We start from the raw sequence: 27,315 nt of genomic DNA, 5'->3' as shown, positions 1-27,315 counted from the left end.
ATAGTGGGCATAATGTTGGACGGCCAGTACCATGGTGAGCATAATGTTGGGCGGCCAGTACCGTGGTGGGCGTGCATAATGTTGGACGGCCAGTACCATGGTGGGCATAATGTTGGACGGCCAGTACCATGGTGAGCATAATGTTGGACGGCCAGTACCATGGTGAGCATAATGTTGGGCGGCCAGTACCATGGTGGGCGTGCATAATGTTGGACGGCCAGTACCATGGTGGGCATAATGTTGGACGGCCAGTACCATGGTGGGCGTGCATAATGTTGGACGGCCAGTACCATAGTGGGCATAATGTTGGACGGCCAGTACCACGGTGAGCATAATGTTGGAGGGCCAGTACCATGGTGAGCATAATGTTGGACGGCCAGTACCATGGTGGGCGTGCATAATGTTGGACGGCCAGTACCATAGTGGGCATAATGTTGGACGGCCAGTACCATGGTGGGCGTGCATAATGTTGGACGGCCAGTACCATGGTGGGCATAATGTTGGGCGGCCAGTACCATGGTGAGCATAATGTTGGACGGCCAGTACCATGGTGAGCATAATGTTGGACGGCCAGTACCATGGTGGGCGTGCATAATGTTGGACGGCCAGTACCATAGTGGGCATAATGTTGGACGGCCAGTACCATGGTGGGCATGCATAATGTTGGACGGCCAGTACCATGGTGGGCATAATGTTGGACGGCCAGTACCATGGTGGGCATAATGTTGGACGGCCAGTACCATGGTGGGCATAATGTCGGACGGCCAGTACCACGGTGGGCATAATGTTGGACGGCCAGTACCATGGTGGACGTGCATAATGTTGGACGGCCAGTACCATGGTGGGCATAATGTTGGGCGGCCAGTACCATGGTGGGCATAATGTTGGACGGCCAGTACCATGGTGGGCATAATGTTGGACGGCCAGTACCATGGTGGGCATAATGTTGGACGGCCAGTACCATGGTGGGCATAATGTTGGGCGGCCAGTACCACGGTGGGCATAATGTTGGAGAGCCAGTACCATGGTGGGCATAATGTTGGATGGCCAGTACCATGGTGGGCATAATGTTGGACGGCCAGTACCATGGTGGGCATAATGTTGGACGGCCAGTACCATGGTGGGCATAATGTTGGACGGCCAGTACCATGGTGGGCATAATGTTGGACGGCCAGTACCATGGTGGGCATAATGTTGGACGGCCAGTACCATGGTGGGCATAATGTTGGACGGCCAGTACCATGGTGGGCATGCATAATGTTGGACGGCCAGTACCATGGTGGGCATAATGTTGGATGGCCAGTACCGTAGTGGGCATAATGTTGGTCGGCCAGAACCGTTGACACTTGTTGTATCACATTGCAATGATAAAACTGGGGGTATCACATTGCAATGATAAAACTGGGGTGGACGAAAGTGCAAGAATTCAGAATGTGGGAGGACTCCCAATCACGGCCAGATGTGATGCAGCCTGGATTCGAACCAGGGACTGCAGTGCCGCTTCTTGCACTGAGATGCAGGGCCTTAGGCCGCTGTGATACAGCCTGGATTCGAACCAGGGTCTGTAGTACCTTAGACCGCTGTGCCACTCAGGAGCCAATAGATCTAAAATAAGATAAAACAAACAGAATTTTTTTCTTCTATTTTTATTTGATCATCGTTGAAATGCAAAGGCCTTTACATTGAGACAGGAAGCTGAAAGGATCATTTAGCTGTTGTCCACCACATGGCAGCAAAGTGTCAGACTGATACGTTGAAGAATGACAGCACTACATCATATTTAGTATGAAGTTCTCCCAGGTGTCCCTCATGAGTTTGCCCAAAACTTAATGACTATAGAGAACATACTAAAATGCTATGGCAATAAAAAAATGTAAGTTGACACATACCTCTAGGAATGTCATTCATAATGGATCTTTAGCTTCCCTACGTAAAAGGTACTAACATAAGACGAGAACGCTGATCCAACACAGAAGTGAACTATTTAAGATAAGGGCCAAGTTAGCAGCCAACACTGATCTAATGTCATACATGCACCACAAACCACACACAAAGTGAGATGGGGGGGGGGGGGGGAAACTATTTACAATTAGATTTTTTGTTTTTTTAAACCACAGTCCTCTATACCAGATTGTGCTACTGATGCCAAGTCCCATAGCAGTCTCTCTCTGCTGTCAAGCAGAGGGTAACACCTCTACACCAGATTGTGCTGCTGATGCCAAGTCCCATAGCAGTCTCTCTCCGCTGTCAAGCAGAGGGTAACACCTCTACACCAGATTGTGCTGCTGATGCCAAGGCCCATAGCAGTCTCTCTCTGCTGTGAAGCAGAGGGTAACACCTCTACACCAGATTGTGCTGCTGATGCCAAGGCCCATAGCAGTCTCTCTCTGCTGTCAAGCAGAGGGTAACACCTCTACACCAGATTGTGCTGCTGATGCCAAGGCCCATAGCAGTCTCTCTCCGCTGTCAAGCAGAGGGTAACACCTCTACACCAGATTGTGCTGCTGATGCCAAGGCCCATAGCAGTCTCTCTCTGCTGTGAAGCAGAGGGTAACACCTCTACACCAGATTGTGCTGCTGATGCCAAGGCCCATAGCAGTCTCTCTCCGCTGTCAAGCAGAGGGTAACACCTCTATACCAGATTGTGCTGCTGATGCCAAGTCCCATAGCAGTCTCTCTCTGCTGTGAAGCAGAGGGTAACACCTCTACACCAGATTGTGCTGCTGATGCCAAGTCCCATAGCAGTCTCTCTCCGCTGTGAAGCAGAGGGTAACACCTCTACACCAGATTGTGCTGCTGATGCCAAGTCCCATAGCAGTCTCTCTCTGCTGTCAAGCAGAGGGTAACACCTCTACACCAGATTGTGCTGCTGATGCCAAGTCCCATAGCAGTCTCTCTCTGCTGTCAAGCAGAGGGTAACACCTCTAGACCAGATTGTGCTGCTGATGCCAAGGCCCATAGCAGTCTCTCTCTGCTGTGAAGCAGAGGGTAACAGAACAAGTAGAGCAGGTGATGGGAGATTTCTTGTGGCACAGAACACAACGACGCCTCCCTGCTGTGCTCTTTTTACCCAGAGGCACATTCAGGTCTGCAGTGATGTATTTTGGCAGGTGAACACCACTGGCGACAGGAGTAGAGCGGACAGAAGGTGCTGCAGTGGACTTTGTGCCGTAGCCAGCAAGCTCCTGGATGAGCAGCTCTCTGAAGGCTAGCTGTGTCATGGAGGTCTGTCCACAGCTCTTAGCCATTTCCTCATGAAGGACGAATGCATTCACCACAGCAATGTCAATGAAGTGATAGAACAATGTCCTGTACCATTTCATTGTCTTGTGGAGAACATTGTCGTAGCCTATCAGAGCGTCTGACAGGTCCACACCTCCCATGCTCTTGTTGTAATCCTTTACAGCAGCAGGAATGGGGACATCTTTAGTGGTCCGTGCCCCATTAGCGTCCTTCACACGCTTGACAACGTGATCGCCACTGAAGGATTTGTGGATACTGGAGCACATGACCACCTCTCTGGTATCCATCCACTTCACAAAGAGCAGGTCATCTTTACGAATCCATCGCATGGTACCCCTATCAGCCCTCTTTGGCATGTCGTTTACTTTTGTTTTGGGAAAACCCACTCTGTTGGGACAAATGGTGCCACAAGCCCACACATTCAGCTTCCTCAGGTCTGTGAACAGGGTAGGGCTTGTGTAAAAGTTGTCCACAAACAGTTTGTAGCCCGTCCCCAGCAGTTGAAAATCCAATAATTCCATAACGGAATCATAACCAAGTCCCTTACCGGTGTCTGGGATGGATTTCCCCTCATAAACAAAACAATTCCAAGTGTAGGCACACACAGAATCGGCCAAAACAAACAGTTTGTAAGCCCATTTTGTTGGCTTGTTACGCGTATATTGTTTGAGGCCATTTGTATCCTTTGAGGCTTCCATCCTCTCATCTATGTACAGGTTCTGGTTGGGCTGAAAATGGGTCTTACAGGCCTCAACCATGCTGGGGTAGAGAGGTTTGATTTTGCAGAGCCTATCAAAGCTTGATGTGCCTCTCTTCTTGTCATTGTCGTCGTCAACTTGTGGGTCACTGATATGAAGTGCCCGTGAGATAGTCAGAAACCTGTTAGATGACATGACAGTGGTGGGGAAAGGCAGTTGGTAGAGTGTTGAGCTTCTCCAGTAGTCCTTCAGGTTATTCAACTTCACCAGCCCCATGTAAATAACCAGTGAGATGTAACAGTACAGGTCTTGGATGGAAATGGGCTTCCATGCCTCTTTCTTGCCTACTTGTTTCTTAGCCCCATACTTGTTGGTGTTAGACACCAGCGAATCAAGAACTGACAAGGAGAAAAACATCTGGAAAAGATGAAGGGGGCTGTACTTTGCAGTCATGTCCAGCTGAGGTCCTGGCTGCCTTCTCGGTCTAAATGTTGGTAGAAGTGGCTCCACGTCATCTTCTAGCACAGTGTGCCAGCGGTCCTCTGCCTCGGTGGTAGTTGCCGCTGGTTCACCGGCCCTTCTCCGCTTCTGGGCTGACTTCTTCACACCTCTAGATGGCCAGGCCGGGGTGGGTGTGGAGCCAGAGGCAGCAGCAGCAGGGATCATACTGGAGGAACCAGTTCCTACGTTTGAATGAGTAGGGGATGGAGGACTGTGGTCTCTTTGGAGTGGCACCCAGAGGTCATCAGAGTCAGAGTCTCTACCACTATTGAGGATTAAAAAAAACATTCAGTTAGATCTCAAGTTTACTGTCATTTTATTTGACCTTTATTTTAGTAGAGGTGAGCCCTGCATCAATACATTACGGGTGAGCCCTGCATCAATACATTACGGGTGGAACACAATCACTATAATGAAATATGTTGACCAATAAGACATTAAGAAAGCCACAGTATGTCATAGCCAACATAACATACAATGTAGTAGCATAGCCTATGTGTCTACCTCAACAGGGTTGAACAGGGTACACCTGTTAATTGAAATGCATTCCAGGTGACTACCTCATGAAGCTGGTTGAGAGAATGCCAAGAGTGTGCAAAGCTCTCATCAAGGCAAAGGGTGGCTACTTTGAAGAATCTCAAATATAAAATATATTTTGATTTGATTAACACTTCTTTGGTTACTACGTGATTCCATATGTGTTATTTCATAGTTTTGATGTCTTCACTATTATTCTACAATGTAGAAAATAGTAAAAAATAAAGAAAAACCCTGGAATGAGTAGGTGTGTCCAAACTTTGATTGTACTGTGTGTTATATATATATATATATATACACTATTTAAAAAATAACTAATAATATATATACACATACACATATATATATTTTAAAAATCCAAGAAAAATCTCTCAAATGAATATGCAACCATTTAAACAACTGCATTAGCATGAGAAGCAAAAACCTATTTTACTTACTGATCTAAAAGTGGATCTTTTCCTTCCAAAAACATTTCTTCCGCGCTGGAATCATAACTGTGGTCACTCACAGAGTCCTCATCCATTCCTTCTGTGTCACTCTCCCGGTCCATTTCTAAAACAATATCATCAAAATGTTTATACTTGGACTTTGATTTAGCTTTTCCACTCTTAGTTGTCATGTTTTACTTTTTCAGTTTTGAGAAAAGTTTGTATAAGAGAACGAACCGCTGCGTAACGTAAACTACCGTGTGTCCTTTTTCCGTTCACATAGTGCTGGAAAGCCCAGCTCATTGGCTATCTAGCCAGCTATGTTTCAAAACGATAGGTGGCCATTGGACCAAGACACTGTCAATCAAGTGAACACAGCTCGTCTCATTGGTGAGTAATGATGGCTGACCTTCATGGTATAATTGACGTGTTGCCTAGCCAATACGTATTGTAGAATGATGAAACAAGTTTGGTTGCCTTCTAGAGTGTCTGGGGATTGCACAGGAACCGAACTTGACTGGGTTAAACAACATTTTGCCGATTTAGATTTCATAAATTGTTTTGTTGCAAGTTCAAAGAGTCGGAATTCATGCAAAACACTGTATATAACATGGATCGGGGTAGGATATACACATGGATTTGATCAAACAAAACAAGACCCTCAGGATGACAAATCAAGATGACTGAATGTAAGTACATTATTTACCGTCAGAGCAGCAACTGTCCAGATTTAGAGACACTGATCCTGTAGAAGTAAACAAAAAAAAGCCATATCAACCAATCTGCAGTTCAAACAATAACAAAGCTGAAATTTCACCACTGTTTTGGTAATAAGATGATGGATGGGGCTGGAGAAATGTAACTACTCTCAAATTCATAGACAGACCTATGGATGAAAGGACTGATCATCCATGATATCTACATTATAATTTTAACCATGTTGAGGCGATACAGTGTTGATTTACATTTACACTGTTTCCAAACATTATTTGAGTAAAAAAAGCTTATTTTGGATTCTGGTAGTTGAACTAAGCTCATGATACATGTGTTTTAGGCATGTGTTATATTTACGCAATAAGGCACGAGGGGGTGTCATTTGAGAGTAGTTATGGCCAATATACCACGGCTAATGGCTGTTCTTAGGCACGACGCATCGCGGACACAGCCCGTAGCCGTGGTATATTGGCCATTTACTACAAACCCCCGAGGTGCCTTATTGCTATTATAAACTGGTTACCAACGTAGTTAGATCAGTAAAAAAATATGTTTTGGCATACCCGTGGCTTCAGCCTCTACTTGTTTTTGTATAGTGACATCCTCTTCTTCTTCCTTCTCCTCTTTTACGACAACGTTCAGCCACAGACCCTCTTTCTCCGTCCAGCAGACCCCCTCTGCTTTAGCAGGAGGTGAGTAGCTTAGCGAGCTCATTGTCGGGGACGTTAGCTAGCTAGACTATTGCTAACTTAACCAGCCAGCTAGATGACCAATAACAACAAGGTAAATGGGATAACTAACAAAACGACAGAAGTGTGTTTAGAACACAGTTCCTAATATACACTAAAGCGTCTAAAGAGCTTTATTGGTTCGTCTATTGTGTCCAGCAAGCTACCGAGGTGGCTGACTGACTGTTGCTGCTGTTGAAAGAAGCGTTCCGTCCACTAGATTATACGTCACATTAGCAGCATTGCCTTAAAGTCGCAGACCGCCATTTGCTGACTGGAGTGGGTAACGCAGTTGAGAGAAAATAATATTTAAATTTTCAGACAAGTTAACGTTTAGGAAGCATTACTTTTTACCCACCAATGTAACAACAGTGTGGTTAAAGACTTGGTAACGTAAGTTGCAGTCACGATCTGGTTACCCATATGTACAAAAGTACAAATGTTTTTGTGTTATTACAACCTATTTCCGGCTAGCTTCTAAATTACCCACAATGCAATATTTTGCACCGTCATATTGATCTGCTCTGTACTACGGAGTTCGTGTGCTAGATTGTCCATTATATATAATCCTATATACTTGTGTTCCCTTATGTACTTTCTGTATTGATTTGTTGTTAATAAAAATAAAAAAAATAGAAAAAAAATGAAAATAAAAAAAGTTCGTGTGCTTTATGTTGGTTTGTTTATAATATAGAGAAAGTTCTAGTAAAACTCTGCTTTTCATCGACAGCTTTTCTTAAGGATAATTTTTACTCCACACATATATTATATATGAAATAATCGGGACATATTGTATAAAAAATACTTATTTGTTTTTAGAATATTGGTTCCTAAATAATATCCTATTGGTGAGACAACTGGTACATTTTACTCCGCACATATATTACATATGAAATAATAGGGACATGTTGTATGAAAATACTTCTTTGTTTTTAGAATATTGTTTCCTAAATAATATCCTATTGGTGAGACAACTGGTGAATGCAGAGGGTCTTTTACTCAGTTATAAGGAAGTCTGATCACTTCACAAGGTCCCTGTAACACCTAAACAGGTTACAATCGTTTTAGATGTCATTCCCTCAGGCGTTGCTTTATTATTCAGGAACGTGTCAAGACCCTCAGAACATACCTACGATTACCCCTGTTGACTCATCAGTAGGAAAGATTTGTTTCTCTTTTGGTCCATTCAACAACAATAGAACGATGCATGCCTTGTTTCAACAGGATGTTTTGTCTCTTCCTCATGTCATGTTGGTCCATTCAACAACAATAGATCAATAGGAACCTTGTTTCAACAGGATGTTGTGTCTATGCCTTGTCATGCATTATTGGAATGGTTTCATTGATAACATCTGTTGGGAAAAAGTTTGAATGTTGCCACACACAAACCAACTTATTAACAAAATTAAGGAAGTTTATTTAAAAATTATTCGTAAATATTATCCTGCCAACCACTATATGAAGTAAAAAAAAAAAACATAAATTCAAATTGTACCTTTTGTAATGACCACCCAGAAACAGTGTTGCATCTTCTTTGCTTTTTTGGCCTTGTATTCATGTCAGGAATCTGTGGCAAGACACCAGTAGATGTATAATTGACAGTGGTGGGAAAAGTACTCAATTGTCATACTTGAGTAAAAGTAAAGATACCTTAATAGAAAAAGTAAAAGTCACCCAGTAAAATACTACTTGAGGAAAAGTCTAAAAGTATTTGGTTTTAAATATACTTAAGTATCTAAAGTAAAAGTATAAACCATTTCAAATTCCTTATATTAAGCAAACCAGACTGCACAATTATTTTAAATGTTTTTCTCTACGGATAGCCAGGGGCACGCTCCCACACTCAGAATAACTTTCAAATTAAGCATTTGTGTTTAGTGAGTCCGCCAGATCAGAGGCAGTAGGGACGACCAGGGATGTTCTCTGTTTAGTGAGTCCGCCAGATCAGAGGCAGTAGGGACGACCCGGATGTTCTCTGTTTAGTGAGCCCGCCAGATCAGAGGCAGTAGGGACGACCAGGGATGTTCTCTTGATACGTGTGTGAATTGGACCATTTTCCTGTCAAAATGTATGCAGTAAAAAGTACACAATTTTATTTAGGAATGAAGTGAAGTAAAAGTTGTCTAAAATATAAAGTACAGATACCCCAAAAAACGACTTAATAAGTAGTACTTTACATAATAATTGAACACATTTATGAAGATTTTACACTATTATGGAGAGATGTACTGCTTGGATTCTTTACTTACGATAGAAATAAGTTGAAACAATTTTATGTAATTAATTCAATTATTATTTTGGGCAAATTTCATATTTACAAATGTAAATTTACAAACAAAACACCACATTTTATTACGTTACAAAAATACATTGAACTACACTGCTCAAAAAAATAAAGGGAACACTTAAACAACACAATGTAACTCCAAGTCAATCACACTTCTGTGAAATCAAACTGTCCACTTAGGAAGCAACACTGATTGACAATAAATTTCACATGTTGTTGTGCAAATGGAATAGACAAAAGGTGGAAATTATAGGCAATTAGCAAGACACCCCCAATAAAGGAGTGATTCTGCAGGTGGTGACCACAGACCACTTCAGTTCCTATGCTTCCTGGCTGATGTTTTGGTCACTTTTGAATGCTGGCGGTGCTTTCACTCTAGTGGTAGCATGAGACGTAGTCTACAACCCACACAGGTGGCTCAGGTAGTGCAGCTCGTCCAGGATGGCACATCAATGCGAGCTGTGGCAAGAAGGTTTGCTGTGTCTGTCAGCGTAGTGTCCAGAGCATGGAGGCGCTACCAGGAGACAGGCCAGTACATCAGGAGACGTGGAGGAAGCCGTAGGAGGGCAACAACCCAGCAGCAGGACCGCTACCTCTGCCTTTGTGCAATGAGGAGCACTGCCAGAGCCCTGCAAAATGACCTCCAGCAGTCCCTTCAGTTTCCCTTAAGTCCTGTTAGTGTGGCTGCTCAGCCTGCCTAAATTATCCCTCACCCATCATAGCTCTGCCATTCCCAACCAATCAGAGCGCTTCGAAATGTGCTTCTGGACACTGCACCCTCCCACTCAGGTCAGAGTGTTATCATCTGGACACTGCACCCTCCCACTCAGGTCAGAGTGTTGTCGTCTGGACACTGCACCTGTCCACTCAGGTCAGAGTGTTGTCATCAGGACACTGCACCCGCCCACTCAGGTCAGAGTGTTGTCGTCTGGACACTGCACCCGCCCACTCAGGTCAGAGTGTTGTCGTCTGGACACTGCACCTGTCCACTCAGGTCAGAGTGTTGTCATCAGGACACTGCACCCGCCCACTCAGGTCAGAGTGTTGTCGTCTGGACACTGCACACTCAGGTCAGAGTGTTGTCATCTGGACACTGCACCCTCCCACTCAGGTCAGAGTGTTATCGTCTGGACACTGCACCTGCCCACTCAGGTCAGAGTGTTATCGTCTGGACACTGCACCCTCCCACTCAGGTCAGAGTGTTATCATCTGGACACTGCACCCGCCCACTCAGGTCAGAGTGTTATCGTCTGGACACTGCACCCTCCCACTCAGGTCAGAGTGTTGTCATCTGGACACTGCACCCTCCCACTCAGGTCAGAGTGTTGTCATCTGGACACCGCCCACTCAGGTCAGAGTGTTATCGTCTGGACACTGCACCCTCCCACTCAGGTCAGAGTGTTATCGTCTGGACACTGCCCACTCAGGTCAGAGTGTTATCATCTGGACACTGCACCCGCCCACTCAGGTCAGAGTGTTATCGTCTGGACACTGCACCCGCCCACTCAGGTCAGAGTGTTATCGTCTGGACACTGCCCACTCAGGTCAGAGTGTTATCGTCTGGACACTGCACCCGCCCACTCAGGTCAGAGTGTTATCGTCTGGACACTGCACCCGCTCACTCAGGTCAGAGTGTTGTCGTCTGGACACTGCACCCGCCCACTCAGGTCAGAGTGTTATCGTCTGGACACTGCACCCGCCCACTCAGGTCAGAGTGTTATCGTCTGGACACTGCCCACTCAGGTCAGAGTGTTATCATCTGGACACTGCACCCGCCCACTCAGGTCAGAGTGTTGTCGTCTGGACACTGCACCCGCCCACTCAGGTCAGAGTGTTATCGTCTGGACACTGCACCCTCCCACTCAGGTCAGAGTGTTATCGTCTGGACACTGCCCACTCAGGTCAGAGTGTTATCATCTGGACACTGCACCCGCCCACTCAGGTCAGAGTGTCATCGTCTGAAGGGAGAAGACGTCTGTTTCTGATGACTTTTTATTGTCGACTGTAACACAAATGTCTGAATGTTGTCAGTCCATCGAAATGTAAGTTGCAGGGGAGGTTTGTCGGTGGTTTTACAGTTGAAGTCGGAAGTTTACATACACCTTCGCCAAATACATTTAAACTCTGTTTTTCACAATTCCTGACATGTAATCATCGTACAAATTCCCTGTCTCAGGTCAGTTAGGAATCACCACTTTATTTAAGAATGTGAAATGTCAGAATAATAGTAGAGAGAATTATTTATTTCAGCTTTTATTTATTTCATCACATTCCCAGTGGGTCAGAAGTTTACATACACTCAATTAGTATTTGGTAGCATTGCCTTTAAATTGTTTAACTTCGGTCAAACGTTTCAGGTAGCTTTTCACAAGTTTCCCACAATAAGTTGGGTGGATTTTGGCCCATTCCTGCTGACAGAGTTGGTGTAACTGAGTCAGGTTTGTAGGCCTCCTTGCTCGCACATGCTTTTTTTAGTTCTACCCACAAATTTTCTATAGGATTGAGGTCAGGGCTTTGTGATGGCCACTCCAATACCTTGACTTTGTTGTCCTTAAGCCATTTTGCCACACCTTTGAAAGTATGCTTGGAGTCATTGTCCATTTGGAAGAACCATTTGCGACCAAGCTGTAACTTCCTGACGGATGTCTTGATGTTGCTTCAATATATCCACATAATTTTCCTCCCTCATGCCATCTATTTTGTGAAGTGCACCTGTCCCTCTTGCAGCAAAGCACCACCACAAGATGATGCTGCCACCCCCGTGCTTCATGATTGGGATGGTGTTCTTCGGCTTGCAAGCCTCCCCCTTTTCCCTCCAAACATAATGACACTCATACTCATTCAAGGGTATTTCTTTATTGTTACTATTTTCTACATTGTAATAGTGAAGACATCAAAATCAAAATGATGAAATCACACATATGGAATCATGTAGTAACCAAAAAAATTTAAACAATCAAAATATATTTTCTTTTCTTCAAAGTAGCCTTGATGACAGCTTTGCACACTCTTGGCATTCAATTCATGAAAAACAACAATGTAAGGTTAGAGTTAGCAGTATGGTTAAGGTTAGGGTTATTTAAGGTTAGGGTCAGGCATTAGGGTTAGCAGTATGGTTAAGGTAAGGGTTAGCAGTATGGTTAAGGTTAGGGTTAGGCATTAGGGTTAGCAGTATGGTTAAGGTTAGGGTTAGGCATTAGGGTTAGCAGTATGGTTAAGGTTAGGCATTAGGGTTAGCAGTATGGTTAAGGTTAGGGTTAGGCATTAGGTTTAGCAGTGTGGTTAAGGTAAGGGTTAGGCATTAGGGTTAGCAGTATGGTTAAGGTAAGGCATTAGGGTTAGCAGTATGGTTAAGGTAAGGGTTAGCAGTATGGTTAAGGTAAGGGTTAGCAGTATGGTTAAGGTAAGGGTTAGCAGTATGGTTAAGGTAAGGCATTAGGTTTAGCAGTATGGTTAAGGTTAGGGTTAGGCATTAGGGTTAGCAGTATGGTTAAGGTTAGGGTTAGGCATTAGGGTTAGCAGTGTGGTTAAGGTTAGGATTAGGCATTAGGGTTAGTAGTATGCTTAAGGTTAGGGTTAGGGATTAGGTTTAGCAGTGGTCCCGTGTGGCTCAGTTGGTAGAGCATGGCGCCTGCAATGCCAGGGTTGTGGGTTCAATTCCCATGGGGGGACCAGGGTTCAATTCCCATGGGGGGACCAGGATGAATATGTATGAACTTTCCAATTTGTAAGTCGCTCTGGATAAGAGCGTTTGCTAAATGACTTAAATGTAATGTAAATGTGTTTAAAGTAAGGGTTAGGCATTAGGGTTAGCAGTATGGTTAGGTTTAGGCATTAGGGTTAGCAGTGTGGTTAAGGTTAGGCATTAGGGTTAGCAGTGTGGTTAAGGTTAGGCATTAGGGTTAGCAGTGTGGTTAAGGTTAGGGTTAGGCATTAGGGTTAGCAGTGTGGTTAAGGTTAGGCATTAGGGTTAGCAGTGTGGTTAAGGTTAGGCATTAGGGTTAGCAGTGTGGTTAAGGTTAGGGTTAGGCATTAGGGTTAGCAGTGTGGTTAAGGTTAGGCATTAGGGTTAGCAGTGTAGGTAAGGTTAGTCATTAGGGTTAGCAGTGTAGGTAAGGTTAGGCATTAGGGTTAGCAGTGTGGTTAAGGTTAGGCATTAGGGTTAGCAGTGTGGGTAAGGTTAGGCATTAGGGTTAGCAGTGTGGTTAAGGTTAGGGTTAGGCATTAGGGTTAGCAGTGTGGTTAAGGTTAGGCATTAGGGTTAGCAGTGTGGTTAAGGTTAGGCATTAGGGTTAGCAGTGTGGTAAGGGTTAGGCATTAGGGTTAGCAGTGTGGTTAAGGTTAGGCATTAGGGTTAGCAGTGTGGTTAAGGTAAGGTTAGGCATTAGGGTTAGCAGTGTGGTTAAGGTAAGGTTAGGCATTAGGGTTAGCAGTGTGGTTAAGGTAAGGTTAGGCATTAGGGTTAGCAGTGTGGTTAAGGTAAGGTTAGGCATTAGGGTTAGCAGTGTGGTTAAGGTAAGACTTCTCTCCTGTGTGTTATTTATAAAAGTCCCGACAAAACAAAACTCTTGCCACATTTACAACAGTGGTAAGATTTCCTTTCCTGTGTGTGTTCTCTGGTGTACTATCAGGCTGCTTGAGTGACTAAAACTCTTCCCACATTGATCACAGGTATAAGGTTTCTCTCCTGTGTGTATTCTCTGGTGTGATTTTAAATATCCTGATATAACAAAACTCTTTCCACAGTCAGAGCAGTTGTAAGATTTCTCTCCTGTGTGCTTGCTCTGGTGTATAGTCAGCTGGCTAGATGTAGTAAAACTCTTCCCACATTGATCACAGCTATAAGGTTTCTCTCCAGTGTGAATTCTCTGGTGTGCTTTTAGTGAATCTGATCTTGAGTAACTCTTCCCACAGACAGAGCAGTGGTTAGGTTTATTCCCTGTGCATTTCTGCTGCGGTTTCTTGAGATGTTCTGATGTGGAGAGACTCTTCTCTGCCTCAGCAGCTTCATGATGTTGTTGAGGCTCCCCAGAGGATCCACGATAGTCCCGTCTCTCTCCTGTGTGAACAACAAAAGTCAGACAGATGGTTAAAGGCTCACAACAGCAGAAACACACTGTTTATTTTAGCTAAAAGGTGATGCCCGTGATGTTGTACAACAATTTACATCTGTAATGAATGGTTAAATGGTTTTACAAACTTATTTGACAATTGTCTTAGACAGTCAAGTGAGCAACGATAGACATATTCTGTCTTATTTCTTTCCTATTTGTAGTAAAGTGGATGATTGTAAGACTAGAAATAAGTTATTACAGTTGCTGAAAAACTAAGCAGACTTTGTCACCAATATAGGCCCCTCCAATATATTGCTGAAACCCTAAGCAGACTTTGTCACCAATATAACCCCCACCAATACAGGCCCCTTTCTGTGATTGCAAAAATTGCACATTAACCTCTGTGTCTATTCACAAACTCACCACCGTGGGGGAAAACTCAGGGGAGTTCTCATAGACTGACAGCAAAAATAGCCTCCATTTACAGGTTGAATATGAGTGAATTTCACACTACTATTGGATTATAATTGTAACGCTCATTTGAAATGTCCTGCTTAATACGTTTGTGTCATCGTCGCAAAACAACTGCTTTAATACTTAAAAAAAAAAAACTTCCGACTTCAACCAGTAAAATGCTCTTTGGCTAGCTTTGCTACCAGCCTATGTCAATGAGCGTTAGCATTCAAGCTAACAACTGCTGCATCCAAAATACATATTGTGCCACATATTGTATCACAACTTCAAAAAAGGCACTTGCACATCTGAGCTGATGTTTTTGTTGCAGGTGCCTGGTATTCAATGGAATAACATGAGAGAAAATAACTGCTCTCCACACTGCTCTTTATTAAGCTTTACGTATCGGCCTCAAGGCCTTCGGCAGAGCTTCTAAATGGCGTATCATACACTGTGATTGGAGGAAACATGAGGAAGTAATGACCCAGAGCTTCTAAATGGCGTATCATACACTGTGATTGGAGGAAACATGAGGAAGTAATGACTCAGAGCTTCTAAATGGCGTATCATACACTGTGATTGGAGGAAACATGAGGAAGTAATGACCCAGAGCTTCTAAATGGCGTATCATACACTGTGATTGGAGGAAACATGAGGAAGCAATGACCCAGAGCTTCTAAATGGCACATCATACACTGTGATTGGAGGAAACATGAGGAAGTAATGACTCAGAGCTTCTAAATGGCTTATCATACACTGTGATTGGAGGAAACATGAGGAAGTAATGACTCAGAGCTTCTAAATGGCACATCATACACTGTGATTGGAGGAAACATGAGGAAGTAATGACTCAGAGCTTCTAAATGGCGTACCATACACTGTGATTGGAGGAAACATTAGGAAGTAATGACTCAGAGCTTCTAAATGGCGTATCATACACTGTGATTGGAGGAAACATGAGGAAGTAATGACTCAGAACTTCTAAATGGCGTATCATACACTGTGATTGGAGGAAACATGAGGAAGTAATGACCCAGAGCTTCTAAATGACATACCATACACTCTAATTGGAGGGAACATGAGGAAGTAATGCAGCTTTTTTTTTCTTTTTTTTTTTTTTTAAATGTACCCCCTTTTTTCTCCCCAATTTCGATCTTGTCTCGTCGCTGCAACTCCTCGGGAAGTCGAAGGTCGAGTCATGCGTCCTCCAAAACATGACCCGTCAAACTGCGCTTCTTAACACCCGCCAGCTTAACCCAGAAGCCAGCCGCACCAATGTGTCGGAGGAAACACTGTTCACTTTATGACTGAGCTCGGCCTGAAGGCGCCCAGCCCGCCACAAGGAGTCACTAGAGCGCGATGAGCCAAGTAAAGCTCCCCCGGCCAAATCCTCCCTTAACCCGGACGACGCTGGGCCAATTGTGCGCCGCCCTATGGGACTCCCGATCACGGACGGTTGTGATACAGCCCGGAATCGAAAGCGGGTCTGTAGTGACGCCTCCAGCAGTACCAGGCCGCTGTGCCCTCTAACGCAGCTATAAAAAGGTGATACACTTAGAATCCCATTCAGGACAAAAAGGCATTCAAACATTTTGCTTTTCACACTTTCTCTACATGAATCCTTGGGAAACATATTTATAAAAGGAATACTTTTCACCAAATTGCCTGAGAGCATATTTCTGTTCTGCCCTTTGAACCCGGACATGTTAAAAAATGTTTTTTTTTTTTTTAAGTCATTCTAAGCTGTATAACATCAATAACATGAATTGACGCCCAAGTCCAAGCAACAAGCTCAGAGTACAAAGACAAAATACCTGAAGTATTACTTGTTCACCCTCGATCATCTCTTTGTACTGGGAGACAGATTACAGAAAAATAGGTTAAAACATGAATGAATTAATTGATTGTTATGAATTAATTCAATTGTTGACTGCGGTACTGTGCTGTGCTATTTTCTTCCATTACTCCTCTCCAAAATGTGACCTCCAGGTCTTTTTCCCCATAACGGCCTTTAGGCCCTTACAAATTCCATTAACTTCTTGAGAATACAGGGGGTGCTGTTTTCGCATTAGCATAATTTCCTCTACAGATTAAACTGCCTCTTATTCAATTATTGCTCTTACTATATGCATATAATTAATACCATTGGATAGAAAACAATCTATAGTTTCTAAAACCGTTTCAATTTTGTCTCTGAGTGAAACAGAAGTCATTTGACAGCACTTTCCCTGACCAAGAAGAAGAATGCAAGATGTGTATGCTCGCTTCAACGCTCTGCCTATATATGGTCACGCCACCTATGACCCGAAACACACTTCATTCGTCTTCCTCTGGGTGTCAAGAGGACGTCAGAGGAGAAATGTTTTGTTTATCTTGTACTGACGTGAAATAAGACCTATTTCTTTGGCGTGACTGACAACTTCCGGTTCTCTGAATCGCGCGATTTGGAGGTGCGATTGTCTACTGTTTTGCTGCCGTTACGGATGAAAACTATCTCCGTCTCGAAGTTTGTTTGATACATGTGACCATATCATCCTAATGTATGTTTTTTCAATATAGTTTAATCAGATTATTAGAATTTTTTCGTGAGTTTTGCCGTGTTCCGTTCTGTGACTTTTTTTACTTTGGCCAGTCGACCAGTACATATGCTAAATGAAGAGGGAAAGTTGCCATTATGAATGGATTGAACGACTCATCAGGACTAAGGACACCTTGATCAACATTCTGATGAAAGATCAGCAATAGTAAGACCCAATTTACGATGTTATTTCATATATCTGTCGTGCATGTGAACTGGTCGTGGGCGCCCAGCTGGTTCTGGCTGGCGTGGCTATGCTAATTTAGCGCTACATTTTGTTTTCGCTATAAAAAATTTAATAAATCTGAAATATTGTTTGGATTCACCAGATGTTGGGCTTTCAATATCTGTATGCTGTGTATTTTTTCTGAAATGTTTTAAGATAAGTAATTAGTTATATGACGTTGGTCTCTGTAATTGTTCTGGCTGCGTCGGCACTATTTCAGATTGCAGCTGCAATGTAGAACTGTGATTTATACCTGAAAAATGCACATTTAAAAAAAAAAAACTATGCTATACCATAAATATGTTATCAGACTGTCATCTTATGAAGTTGTTTCTTGGTTAGTGGCTATATATATTTTTATTTAGTCGAATTAGTGATAGCTACTGACGCAGGAAAAAACTGTTGGAGTAAAAAAATTGTGTCTTTTGCTAACGTGTTTAGCTAATAGATTTACATATTGTGTCTTCCCTGTAAAACATTATAAAAATCTGAAATGGTGGCTTTATTCACAGGATCTGTATCTTTCATTAGGTGTCTTGGACTTGTGATTTAATGATATTTAGATGCTACTATTTAATTGTGACGCTATGCTAGCGATGCTAATCAGTGTGGGGGGGGTGGGGGGTGCTCCCGGACCCGGGGTAGGTGCTCGGTAGAGGTTAAACCCACCTATAAAATGGCTCTATATAATCCCTGTGGTATGTGGTCATTTGCAGAGGATTTTTTTTCTTAACACTTACAGTATATCAGAATGTACAGGGAATTAGTTGTTTTTCTGTTCCACTTTAAACACACTAAGCTGGAGATCCACGTCGGAAAGTATTCAGAGCTCTTAACTTTTTTCATTTTGTTACGTTATTCTAAAATGGATCAAATAAAATACAAAGAAATCTACACACAATACCCCATAATGACATCACAATACCCCATAATAACAAAACGAAAACAAGTTTATATTATTGCAAAATTCAGAGAATAGCTGGTTTCTGTATAACAGTTCTACCAAGTATTCATACCACTGACAGACTTTTATTTTTCAAAATAAAAAACAGAAATACCTTATTTACCTAAGTATTCAGACCCTTTTCTATGAGACTTGAAATTGAGCTCAGGTGCATCCTGTTTCCATTGGTCATCCTTGATGTTTCTACAACTTGATTGGAGTCCACTTGTGGTAAATTCATATGATTGGACATGATTTGGAAAGGCACACACCTGTCTATATAAGGTCCCACAGTTGACAGTGCATGTCAGAGCAAAAACCAAGCCATGAGGTCGAAGGAATTGTCCGTAGAGCTCTGAGACAGGATTGTGTCAATGCACAGATCTGGGGAAGCATACTAATACATTTCTGCAGCTTTGAAGTTCCCCAAGAACACAGTGGCCATCATTCTCAAATGGAAGAAGTTTGGAACCACCAAGACTCTTCCTAGAGCTCGCCGCCCAGCCAAACTAAGCAATCGGGGGAGAAGGACCTTGGGCACCTAAAGACTCTCAGACCATGAGAAACAAGAATCTCTGGACTGATGAAACCAAGATCGAACTCATTGGCTTGAATGCCAAGCGTCACATCTGGAGAAAACTTGGCACCATCCCTACGGTGAAGCATGGTGGTGGTGGCAGCATCATGCTGTGGGAATGTTTTTCAGCGGCAGGGTTTGGGAGACTAGTCAGGATCAAGGGAAAGATGAACCAAGCAAAGTACAGAGAGTTCCTTGATGAAAACCTGCTCCGAGTGCTCAGGACCTCAGACTGGGATGAAGGTTTACCTTCCAACAGGACAAGACCCTAAGCACACAGCCAAGATAACGCAGGAGTGGCTTCGGGACAAGTCTCTGAATGCCCTTGAGTGGCCCAGCCAGAGCCCAGACTTGAACCCGATCGAGTATCTTTGGAGAGACCTGAAAATATCTGCGCAGCAACACTCCCCATCCAATCTGACAGAGCTTGAGAGGATCTGCTGAGAAGAATGGGAGGAACTACCCAAATACACATTAGCCAAGATTGTAGCATCATACCCAAGAAAACTCGATGCTGTAATCGCTGCCAAAGGTGCTTCAACAAAGTACTGAGTAAAGGGTCTAAATACTTATGATAATGTGACATCAGTTTAAAAAAATTATTATATTATATTTATTATGTAAACATTTCTTTAAGAAACTGTTTTTGCTTTGTCATTGTGGGGTATTGTGTGTAGGTGAGAAAAAAAACATTGAAATAATTTTTAGAATAAGGCTGTGAATGTGAAAAAAGTCAAGGGATATACAGTGTATATAGTGTTTCCTCTGGGGGAAAGTTAGCTAGTTGGTGGGGGGCGTTTAAGGAGGGGTTCCGGGGTCCTCCCCCCAAAAAATAAATATGTATAAGTCCCTCAAAAGCTTGGTTCTGGTGACTTTTTTTTTTAAAAGGAAAAAACTCAAACCATCTAAAATATCCTTTCCAACCCCAGAAATGAGCTCAATAACGTATTGGGGAAATGATTATAGTATACAGGAAATGATTATAGTTTACAGGAAATTATAATAGTATACAGGAAATGATAATAGTATACAGGAAATGATAATAGTATACAGGAAATGATAATAGTATACAGGAAATGATTATAGTATACAGGAAATGATAATACTATACAGGAAATGATAATAGTATACAGGAAATGATAATAGTATACAGGAAATGATTATAGTTTACAGGAAATGATTATAGTTTACAGGAAATGATAATAGTTTACAGGAAATGATAATAGTATACAGGAAATGATAATAGTATACAGGAAATGATAATAGTATACAGGAAATGATAATAGTATACAGGAAATGATTATAGTATACAGGAAATGATAATAGTATACAGGATGCAATTTAAGGGTGAGTGGAGGAGCCGCAGAGCGTCAGAACTAAGAACTGGGCACAACTGGCAGAGCCTCAGAACTAAGAACTGGGCACAACTGGCAGAGCGTCAGAACTAAGAACTGGGCACAACTGGCAGAGCGTCAGAACTAAGAACTGGGCACAACTGGCAGAGCGTCAGAACTGGGCACAACTGGCAGAGCGTCAGAACTAAGAACTGGGCACAACTGGCAGAGCGTCAGAACTAAGAACAGGGCACAACTGGCAGAGCGTCAGAACTAAGAACTGGGCACAACTGGCAGAGCGTCAGAACTAAGAACTGGGCACAACTGGCAGAGCGTCAGAACTAAGAACTGGGCACAACTGGCAGAGCGTCAGAACTAAGAACTGGGCACAACTGGCAGAGCGTCAGAACTAAGAACTGGGCACAACTGGCAGAGCGTCAGTACTAAGAACTGGGCACAACTGGCAGAGCGTCAGAACTAAGAACTGGGCACAACTGGCAGAGCGTCAGTACTAAGAACTGGGCACAACTGGCAGAGCGTCAGTACTAAGAACTGGGCACAACTGGCAGAGCGTCAGTACTAAGAACTGGGCACAACTGGCAGAGCGTCAGAACTAAGAACTGGGCACAACTGGCAGAGCGTCAGAACTAAGAACTGGGCACAACTGGCAGAGCGTCAGAGCTAAGAACTGGGCACAACTGACAAAGCGTCAGAGCTAAGAACTGGGCACAACTGACAGAGCGTCAGAGCTAAGAACTGGGCACAACTGGCAGAGCGTCAGAACTAAGAACCGGGCACAACTGCCAGAGTGTCAGAACTAAGAACCGGGCACAACTGCCAGAGCGTCAGTACTAAGAACCGGGCACAACTGGCAGAGCGTCAGTACTAAGAACCGGGCACAACTGGCAGAGCGTCAGAACTAAGAACTGGGCACAACTGGCAGAGCGTCAGAACTAAGAACTGGGCACAACTGGCAGAGCGTCAGTACTAAGAACTGGGCACAACTGGCAGAGCGTCAGAACTGGGCACAACTGGCAGAGCGTCAGAACTGGGCACAACTGGCAGAGCGTCAGTACTAAGAACTGGGCACAACTGGCAGAGCGTCAGAACTAAGAACAGGGCACAACTGGCAGAGCGTCAGAACTAAGAACTGGGCACAACTGGCAGAGCGTCAGAACTAAGAACTGGGCACAACTGGCAGAGCGTCAGAACTAAGAACTGGGCACAACTGGCAGAGCGTCAGAACTGGGCACAACTGGCAGAGCGTCAGAACTAAGAACTGGGCACAACTGGCAGAGCGTCAGAACTAAGAACAGGGCACAACTGGCAGAGCGTCAGAACTAAGAACTGGGCACAACTGGCAGAGCGTCAGAACTAAGAACTGGGCACAACTGGCAGAGCGTCAGAACTAAGAACTGGGCACAACTGGCAGAGCGTCAGAACTAAGAACTGGGCACAACTGGCAGAGCGTCAGAACTAAGAACTGGGCACAACTGGCAGAGCGTCAGTACTAAGAACTGGGCACAACTGGCAGAGCGTCAGAACTAAGAACTGGGCACAACTGGCAGAGCGTCAGTACTAAGAACTGGGCACAACTGGCAGAGCGTCAGTACTAAGAACTGGGCACAACTGGCAGAGCGTCAGTACTAAGAACTGGGCACAACTGGCAGAGCGTCAGAACTAAGAACTGGGCACAACTGGCAGAGCGTCAGAACTAAGAACTGGGCACAACTGGCAGAGCGTCAGAGCTAAGAACTGGGCACAACTGACAAAGCGTCAGAGCTAAGAACTGGGCACAACTGACAGAGCGTCAGAGCTAAGAACTGGGCACAACTGGCAGAGCGTCAGAACTAAGAACCGGGCACAACTGCCAGAGCGTCAGAACTAAGAACCGGGCACAACTGCCAGAGCGTCAGTACTAAGAACCGGGCACAACTGGCAGAGCGTCAGTACTAAGAACCGGGCACAACTGGCAGAGCGTCAGAACTAAGAACTGGGCACAACTGGCAGAGCGTCAGAACTAAGAACTGGGCACAACTGGCAGAGCGTCAGTACTAAGAACTGGGCACAACTGGCAGAGCGTCAGAACTGGGCACAACTGGCAGAGCGTCAGAACTGGGCACAACTGGCAGAGCGTCAGTACTAAGAACTGGGCACAACTGGCAGAGCGTCAGAACTAAGAACAGGGCACAACTGGCAGAGCGTCAGAACTAAGAACTGGGCACAACTGGCAGAGCGTCAGTACTAAGAACTGGGCACAACTGGCAGAGCGTCAGAACTAAGAACTGGGCACAACTGGCAGAGCGTCAGAACTAAGAACTGGGCACAACTGGCAGAGCGTCAGTACTAAGAACTGGGCACAACTGGCAGAGCGTCAGTACTAAGAACTGGGCACAACTGGCAGAGCGTCAGTACTAAGAACTGGGCACAACTGGCAGAGCGTCAGTACTAAGAACTGGGCACAACTGGCAGAGCATCAGTACTAAGAACTGGGCACAACTGGCACGCTGGGTTTCTGGAGTTGCAGGCCGCAGCTCACAGAGCTGAATAACCTTCAGAACTCATCTTTGAACCCAGAACAAGAAAAGCGAAAGTGCTTTACAGAACTTTATTGAAACTATGTTTGGTAGAAATAGGATGTTTCTTTTGGTGTGGCGGCAATGATTATACCGTGTCGCAGAGCCACACTTAAATGACCACGGAGTAAACACTGACTGTATATTTGACTTTTGAAGAATATAACTTATAAACGCCTCAAATGTTTCAACTGTATTTCACCACCAGAAACCACAACATAAGCTTGTTAAACACCACTGTTCATAAACAAACACTGTATAGCCTCGAAATCTGGTTAAAACTATCATTTTGACCTTCTGGAAGGTCCTTGTATATATAGTGAGTTCAGTGACTGTCGAGCCAACACCTTATAACTGTTACCCCAAGATGTCTGAACTTCTTGACGAGGTCGCTAGGTGTTGGGTTACGGTTGCTACAATATCTTTCTATATGATTTTGAGAGTGGTTACATTTCTCCAGCCCCCATCCCTCAGCTGTTTACCAAACCAAGTCTCTTGGCAGCCATTTTGTTTCTGTTTAAATACTAGGTTGTCCCTTTAAAAAGCCACACATCAATCAACCAATCTGCAGTTGAAACAATAACACAGCAGTCATTCCACCACTGTTTTGGTAATAAGATGATGATGGGCCTGGAGACATTTAACTACTCTCAAATTCATAGACAGACCTATGGATGAAAGGACTGACCATCCATGATATCAACATTATAGTTTTAACCATGTTGAGGCTATACAGTGTTGATTTACATTGTTTCTAGACATTGGAGTAAAAAAAGCTTATTTTGGGTTCTGATGGGGTACAACAGTTGAACTAAGCTCATGAGGCATGTGTTATACTCTTCAAGAATCAATGGCTATAAATAAATAATTTAAAAGTCAAAATATGGATGTAATTGCAGATTTCCCCTTTAACACCACACATCAGTTCAACAACTGCAGAGTTTGTGCCTCTGTATTTAAGACAGTACTTACTTTTAATCAGGGCACGGTTTTTCAAAACCATTTCACGGCTAAGTTCATCGTTAGAACCATTGGATGCCTTAAGATAACTTTGGGAAACCGGGCCCAGATATCCAGTTTCCTCCTCTTCTTCCTCCTCCTTTTTCGACGTGACAGTCATCTCCCCCCCTTCCTCTTTCACTCTGAACGCATCTTCCTCTTCCTCTTCTTTTACTGTAACATCATCCTCTTTCACTCTGAACACGTCTTCCTCTTCTTTCACTGTAACGTCTTTCTCCTCTTCTTTCACTGTAACGTCTTTCTCCTCTTCTTTCACGGTAACAGCCTCACCCTCTACTTCTTGTTTTACTGTGACAACCTCCTCTTCCTCCTCCTCTTTCACGGGAACTTCTTTCTCCGTCCAGCAGACCTCCTCTTCTTTATCAGGAGGAGTAGCTTAACGTTAGTGAGCTCATGGTCGGAGATATTAGCTAGCTAGGCTAATGCTAACTTAATCAGCCCTCTAGCTGACTAAAAACAACAGCAGCATAAATATGAAATTAAATCAGATAACTAACTAGACGACAGAAGAGGGTTTTAAACACAGTGGCTATACGAAAGCGTCTAAAGAGCTTTATTGGTTGAGTATTTTGGCTAGCAAGCTACCGAGGAGGCTGACCATCTGTTGCTGCTGTTGAAAGAAGCGTCCCGTCCACTAGATTATACGTCACACTAGCAGCATAACCTAAAAGCCCCAAACCGCCGTCTGCTGATTGGAGTGGGCAAAATATCACAGTAAAATATTGTTATGATTATAACATTTGTTGTCACCTTCAATTATTTCACATTTTCTCATAAAAAGTATATTTTAACACTCTTGTCTGTTCAGGCAAATTTGCCGAACTCCTAAACTTGGAACCAATCAGAGGTCCCGTACATACCCCTGGTGATGTAGGCAGCCAATGGCCTGCTTTTATCTACGATGTAACTACAGCCTCTTGTGAAAACGTGAGCTGCTGTCTGGTGAAGAGAAATAGATATATCTAGCTCCCAAACACTGAAATTAGATAGTAATATGTTTTAGAGTGCATTTGAAATGTTCAGTATGCAATAAGAATTATCTGGATAGTATTGTGCGGTTTTGTAAGGTTTTTTGACATGATTAACTAACTATAAGCTAGTAGGGCTTCTTATGCATTAAAGTTTGAATTACTGACTCATGTGAACCTGCATTTTCCATTGTTCTCACTCTTACCAGTGCTCTGTCTAACCATGAGGCCACAGCCTGAAATGTGTGTGTGTATGAAATATGTGTGTGTATGCAACAAATGTATCAGTAGTTGATTTCACAGAAGTGTGATTGACTTGGAGTTACATTGTGTTGTTTAAGTGTTCCCTTTATTTTTTTGAGCAGTGTACTTTGCACAGAAACCCAAGTGAAATTCCCCTATTGTAATTACCCAAGGTCTCTCTGAATTCCAGGACCACCGACTGTTTTTTTGTTGTTGCCATCAGACAGCAGCTCAAGTTTTCACAAGAAGCTGTATTTACATCGTAGATAAAAGCAGGCCATTGGCTGCCTACATCACCAGGGGTCTGTACGGGACCTCTGATTGGTTCCAAGTTTAGGAGGTCGGCAAATTTGCCTGAGCAGACAGAGTGTTAAAATCTACTTTTTATGAGAAAACGTGCAACAATTGAAGGTGACAACAAATATTATAGTCATAACAATATTTTACTGTGATATTTTGCCCTCCAATCAGCAAATGGCGGTTTGGGGCTTTTATGTTATGCTGCTAGTGTGACGTATAATCTAGTGGACGGGACGCTTCTTTCAACAGCAGCAACAGTCAGTCAGACACCTCTGTAGCTTGCTAGACAAAATAGCCGAACCAATAAAGCTCTTTAGACGCTATAGTGTATTTTAGTCACTGTGTTTTAAACCCACTTCTGTCGTCTAGTTAGTTATCCGATTTAATTTCATATTTACGGTGCTGTTGTTTTTAGTCAGCTGGCGGGCTGGTTAAGTTAGCATTAGCATAGCTAGCTAACATCTCCGACCATGAGTTCACTAAGCTACTCACCTCCTGCTACAGAAGAGGAGGTCTGTTGGACGGAGAAAGAAGTTCTCGTGAAAGAGGAGGAGGAAGAGGAGGCTGTTACAATACAAAAACAAGTAGAGGGTGAGGCTGTTACCGTGAAAGAAGAGAAAGACGTTTCAGTGAAAGAGGAGGAAGACGCTTTCAGAGTGATAGAGGAGGAGGAGGATGTTACTGTAAAAGAAGAGAAGGGGGATGCTGTTTTTGAAGTGGAAGTGAAAGAGGAGGGGGAGATGAATGTCACATCGAAAAAGGAGGAGGAAGAAGAGGATGAAACTGGATATCTGGGCCCGGTTTCCCAAACGCATCTTAAGGCATCCAATGGTTCTAATGATGAACTTAGTCGTGAAATGGTTTTGAAAAGCCGTGCCCTGATTAACACTAGTAAGTACTGTCTTAAAAACAGAGGCACAAACTCTGCAGTTGTTGAACTGATGTGTGGTGTTAAAGGGGAAATCTGCAATTGCATCTATATTTTGACTTTTAAATTATTTATTTCTAGCCATTGATTCTTGAGGAATATAACACATGCTTCATGAGCTTAGTTCAACTGTTGTACCCCATCAGAACCCAAAATAAGCTTTTTTTTACCCCAATGTTTAGAAACAATGTAAATCAACACTGTATAGACTCAACATGGTTAACTATAATGTTGATATCATGGATGGTCAGTCCTTGCATCCTTTTGTCTGTCGATTAATTAAAGAGTAGTTACATTTCTCCAGGCCCATCCCTCATCTTATTACCAAAACAGTGGTGGAATTACAGCTTTGTTATTGTTTAAACTGCAGGTTGGTCGATTGATGTGTGGCTTTTTTTAAAGGGGCAAACTAGGATTTAAACAGCAACAAAATGGCTGCCCAGATACTTGGTTTGGTAAACAGCTGAGGGATGGGGGCTGGAGAAGTGTAACCACTATCAAATTCATAGAAAAAGCTATTGTAGCAACCTTAACCCAACACCTAGCGACCTCGTCAAGAAGTTCAGACATCTTGGTGTAACAGTTATAAGGTGTTGGCTTGACAGTCGCTGGACCAAGGTTTGAGTTCAGCTCAGGGCTACCCCCTGAATTCACTACACTATGAATACAAGGACTGGCCATCCATAAGGTCAAAATGATAGTTTTGACCAGATTTAGAGGCTATACAGTGTTTGTTTATGAACAGTGGTGTTTAACAAGCTTATGTTTTGGTTTCTGGTGGTGAAATACAGTTGAATCATTTGAGGCATTTATAAGTTATATTCTTCAAGAATCAATGTCTATATTGTCTGACCCCATTTAGTCGACTGGTCGATAGGCTATTGGTCAACTAACATCTTTTTAGTCGAGCAAATTATATATTTTTTTTATGGCACATGACACCTGTCTGATTCACGTCTGTCTCAGTGGACTAATCCAT

General features: G+C 43.5%; 3 protein-coding genes across 3 annotated transcripts in view; 1 reads left to right on the top strand and 2 right to left on the bottom strand.

Moving 5' to 3' along the window:
• Positions 1-1,653: 1,653 nt before the first annotated feature.
• LOC129839879 (piggyBac transposable element-derived protein 4-like) lies at positions 1,654-7,076 on the bottom strand. The gene is made up of 4 exons (XM_055907578.1): positions 6,685-7,076; positions 6,114-6,152; positions 5,417-5,531; positions 1,654-4,707 (listed from the first exon to the last, which is right to left on the bottom strand). The coding sequence occupies exons 1-4, from the start codon at positions 6,833-6,835 to the stop codon at positions 2,925-2,927; spliced, it is 2,088 nt and encodes a 695-aa protein (XP_055763553.1). The 5' UTR covers positions 6,836-7,076; the 3' UTR covers positions 1,654-2,924.
• A 4,900-nt stretch (positions 7,077-11,976) lies between these two features.
• Positions 11,977-24,522, bottom strand: LOC129839943 (putative zinc finger protein 56). Its single transcript, XM_055907669.1, has 2 exons — positions 23,850-24,522; positions 11,977-14,195 (listed from the first exon to the last, which is right to left on the bottom strand). The coding sequence occupies exons 1-2, from the start codon at positions 23,995-23,997 to the stop codon at positions 13,714-13,716; spliced, it is 630 nt and encodes a 209-aa protein (XP_055763644.1). The 5' UTR covers positions 23,998-24,522; the 3' UTR covers positions 11,977-13,713.
• A 1,122-nt stretch (positions 24,523-25,644) lies between these two features.
• LOC129839893 (zinc finger protein 501-like) overlaps positions 25,645-27,315 on the top strand; it is a 14,747-nt gene continuing 13,076 nt past the window's right edge. Inside the window, exon 1 of the mRNA XM_055907600.1 lies at positions 25,645-26,299. Within this exon, the coding sequence (XP_055763575.1) occupies positions 25,879-26,299 (421 nt within the window). The 5' untranslated portion in view covers positions 25,645-25,878. The remainder of the gene's footprint in view (positions 26,300-27,315) is intronic.

This window comes from Salvelinus fontinalis, chromosome 40 (genome assembly GCF_029448725.1).
Source record: "Salvelinus fontinalis isolate EN_2023a chromosome 40, ASM2944872v1, whole genome shotgun sequence".
NCBI classification, from domain to species: Eukaryota; Metazoa; Chordata; class Actinopteri; order Salmoniformes; family Salmonidae; genus Salvelinus; species Salvelinus fontinalis.
Note: the sequence above shows the minus strand (reverse complement) of the source record. Positions and strands in the feature narration are given on the sequence as shown.

Excerpts from the sequence above, each read along its gene's own strand:
- LOC129839879 (XM_055907578.1), bottom strand. The coding sequence starts at position 6,835 with ATGAGCTCGCTAAGCTACTCACCTCCTGCTAAAGCAGAGGGGGTCTGC. Across the intron at positions 6,153-6,684 it reads AGTAGAGGCTGAAGCCACGG|GATCAGTGTCTCTAAATCTG; the intron begins GTATGCCAAAAC and ends TTACTTCTACAG. Across the intron at positions 5,532-6,113 it reads GGACAGTTGCTGCTCTGACG|AAATGGACCGGGAGAGTGAC; the intron begins GTAAATAATGTA and ends ATATTGTTTTAG.
- LOC129839943 (XM_055907669.1), bottom strand. The coding sequence starts at position 23,997 with ATGACTGTCACGTCGAAAAAGGAGGAGGAAGAAGAGGAGGAAACTGGA. Across the intron at positions 14,196-23,849 it reads AAACCGTGCCCTGATTAAAA|GAGAGAGACGGGACTATCGT; the intron begins GTAAGTACTGTC and ends TTGTTCACACAG.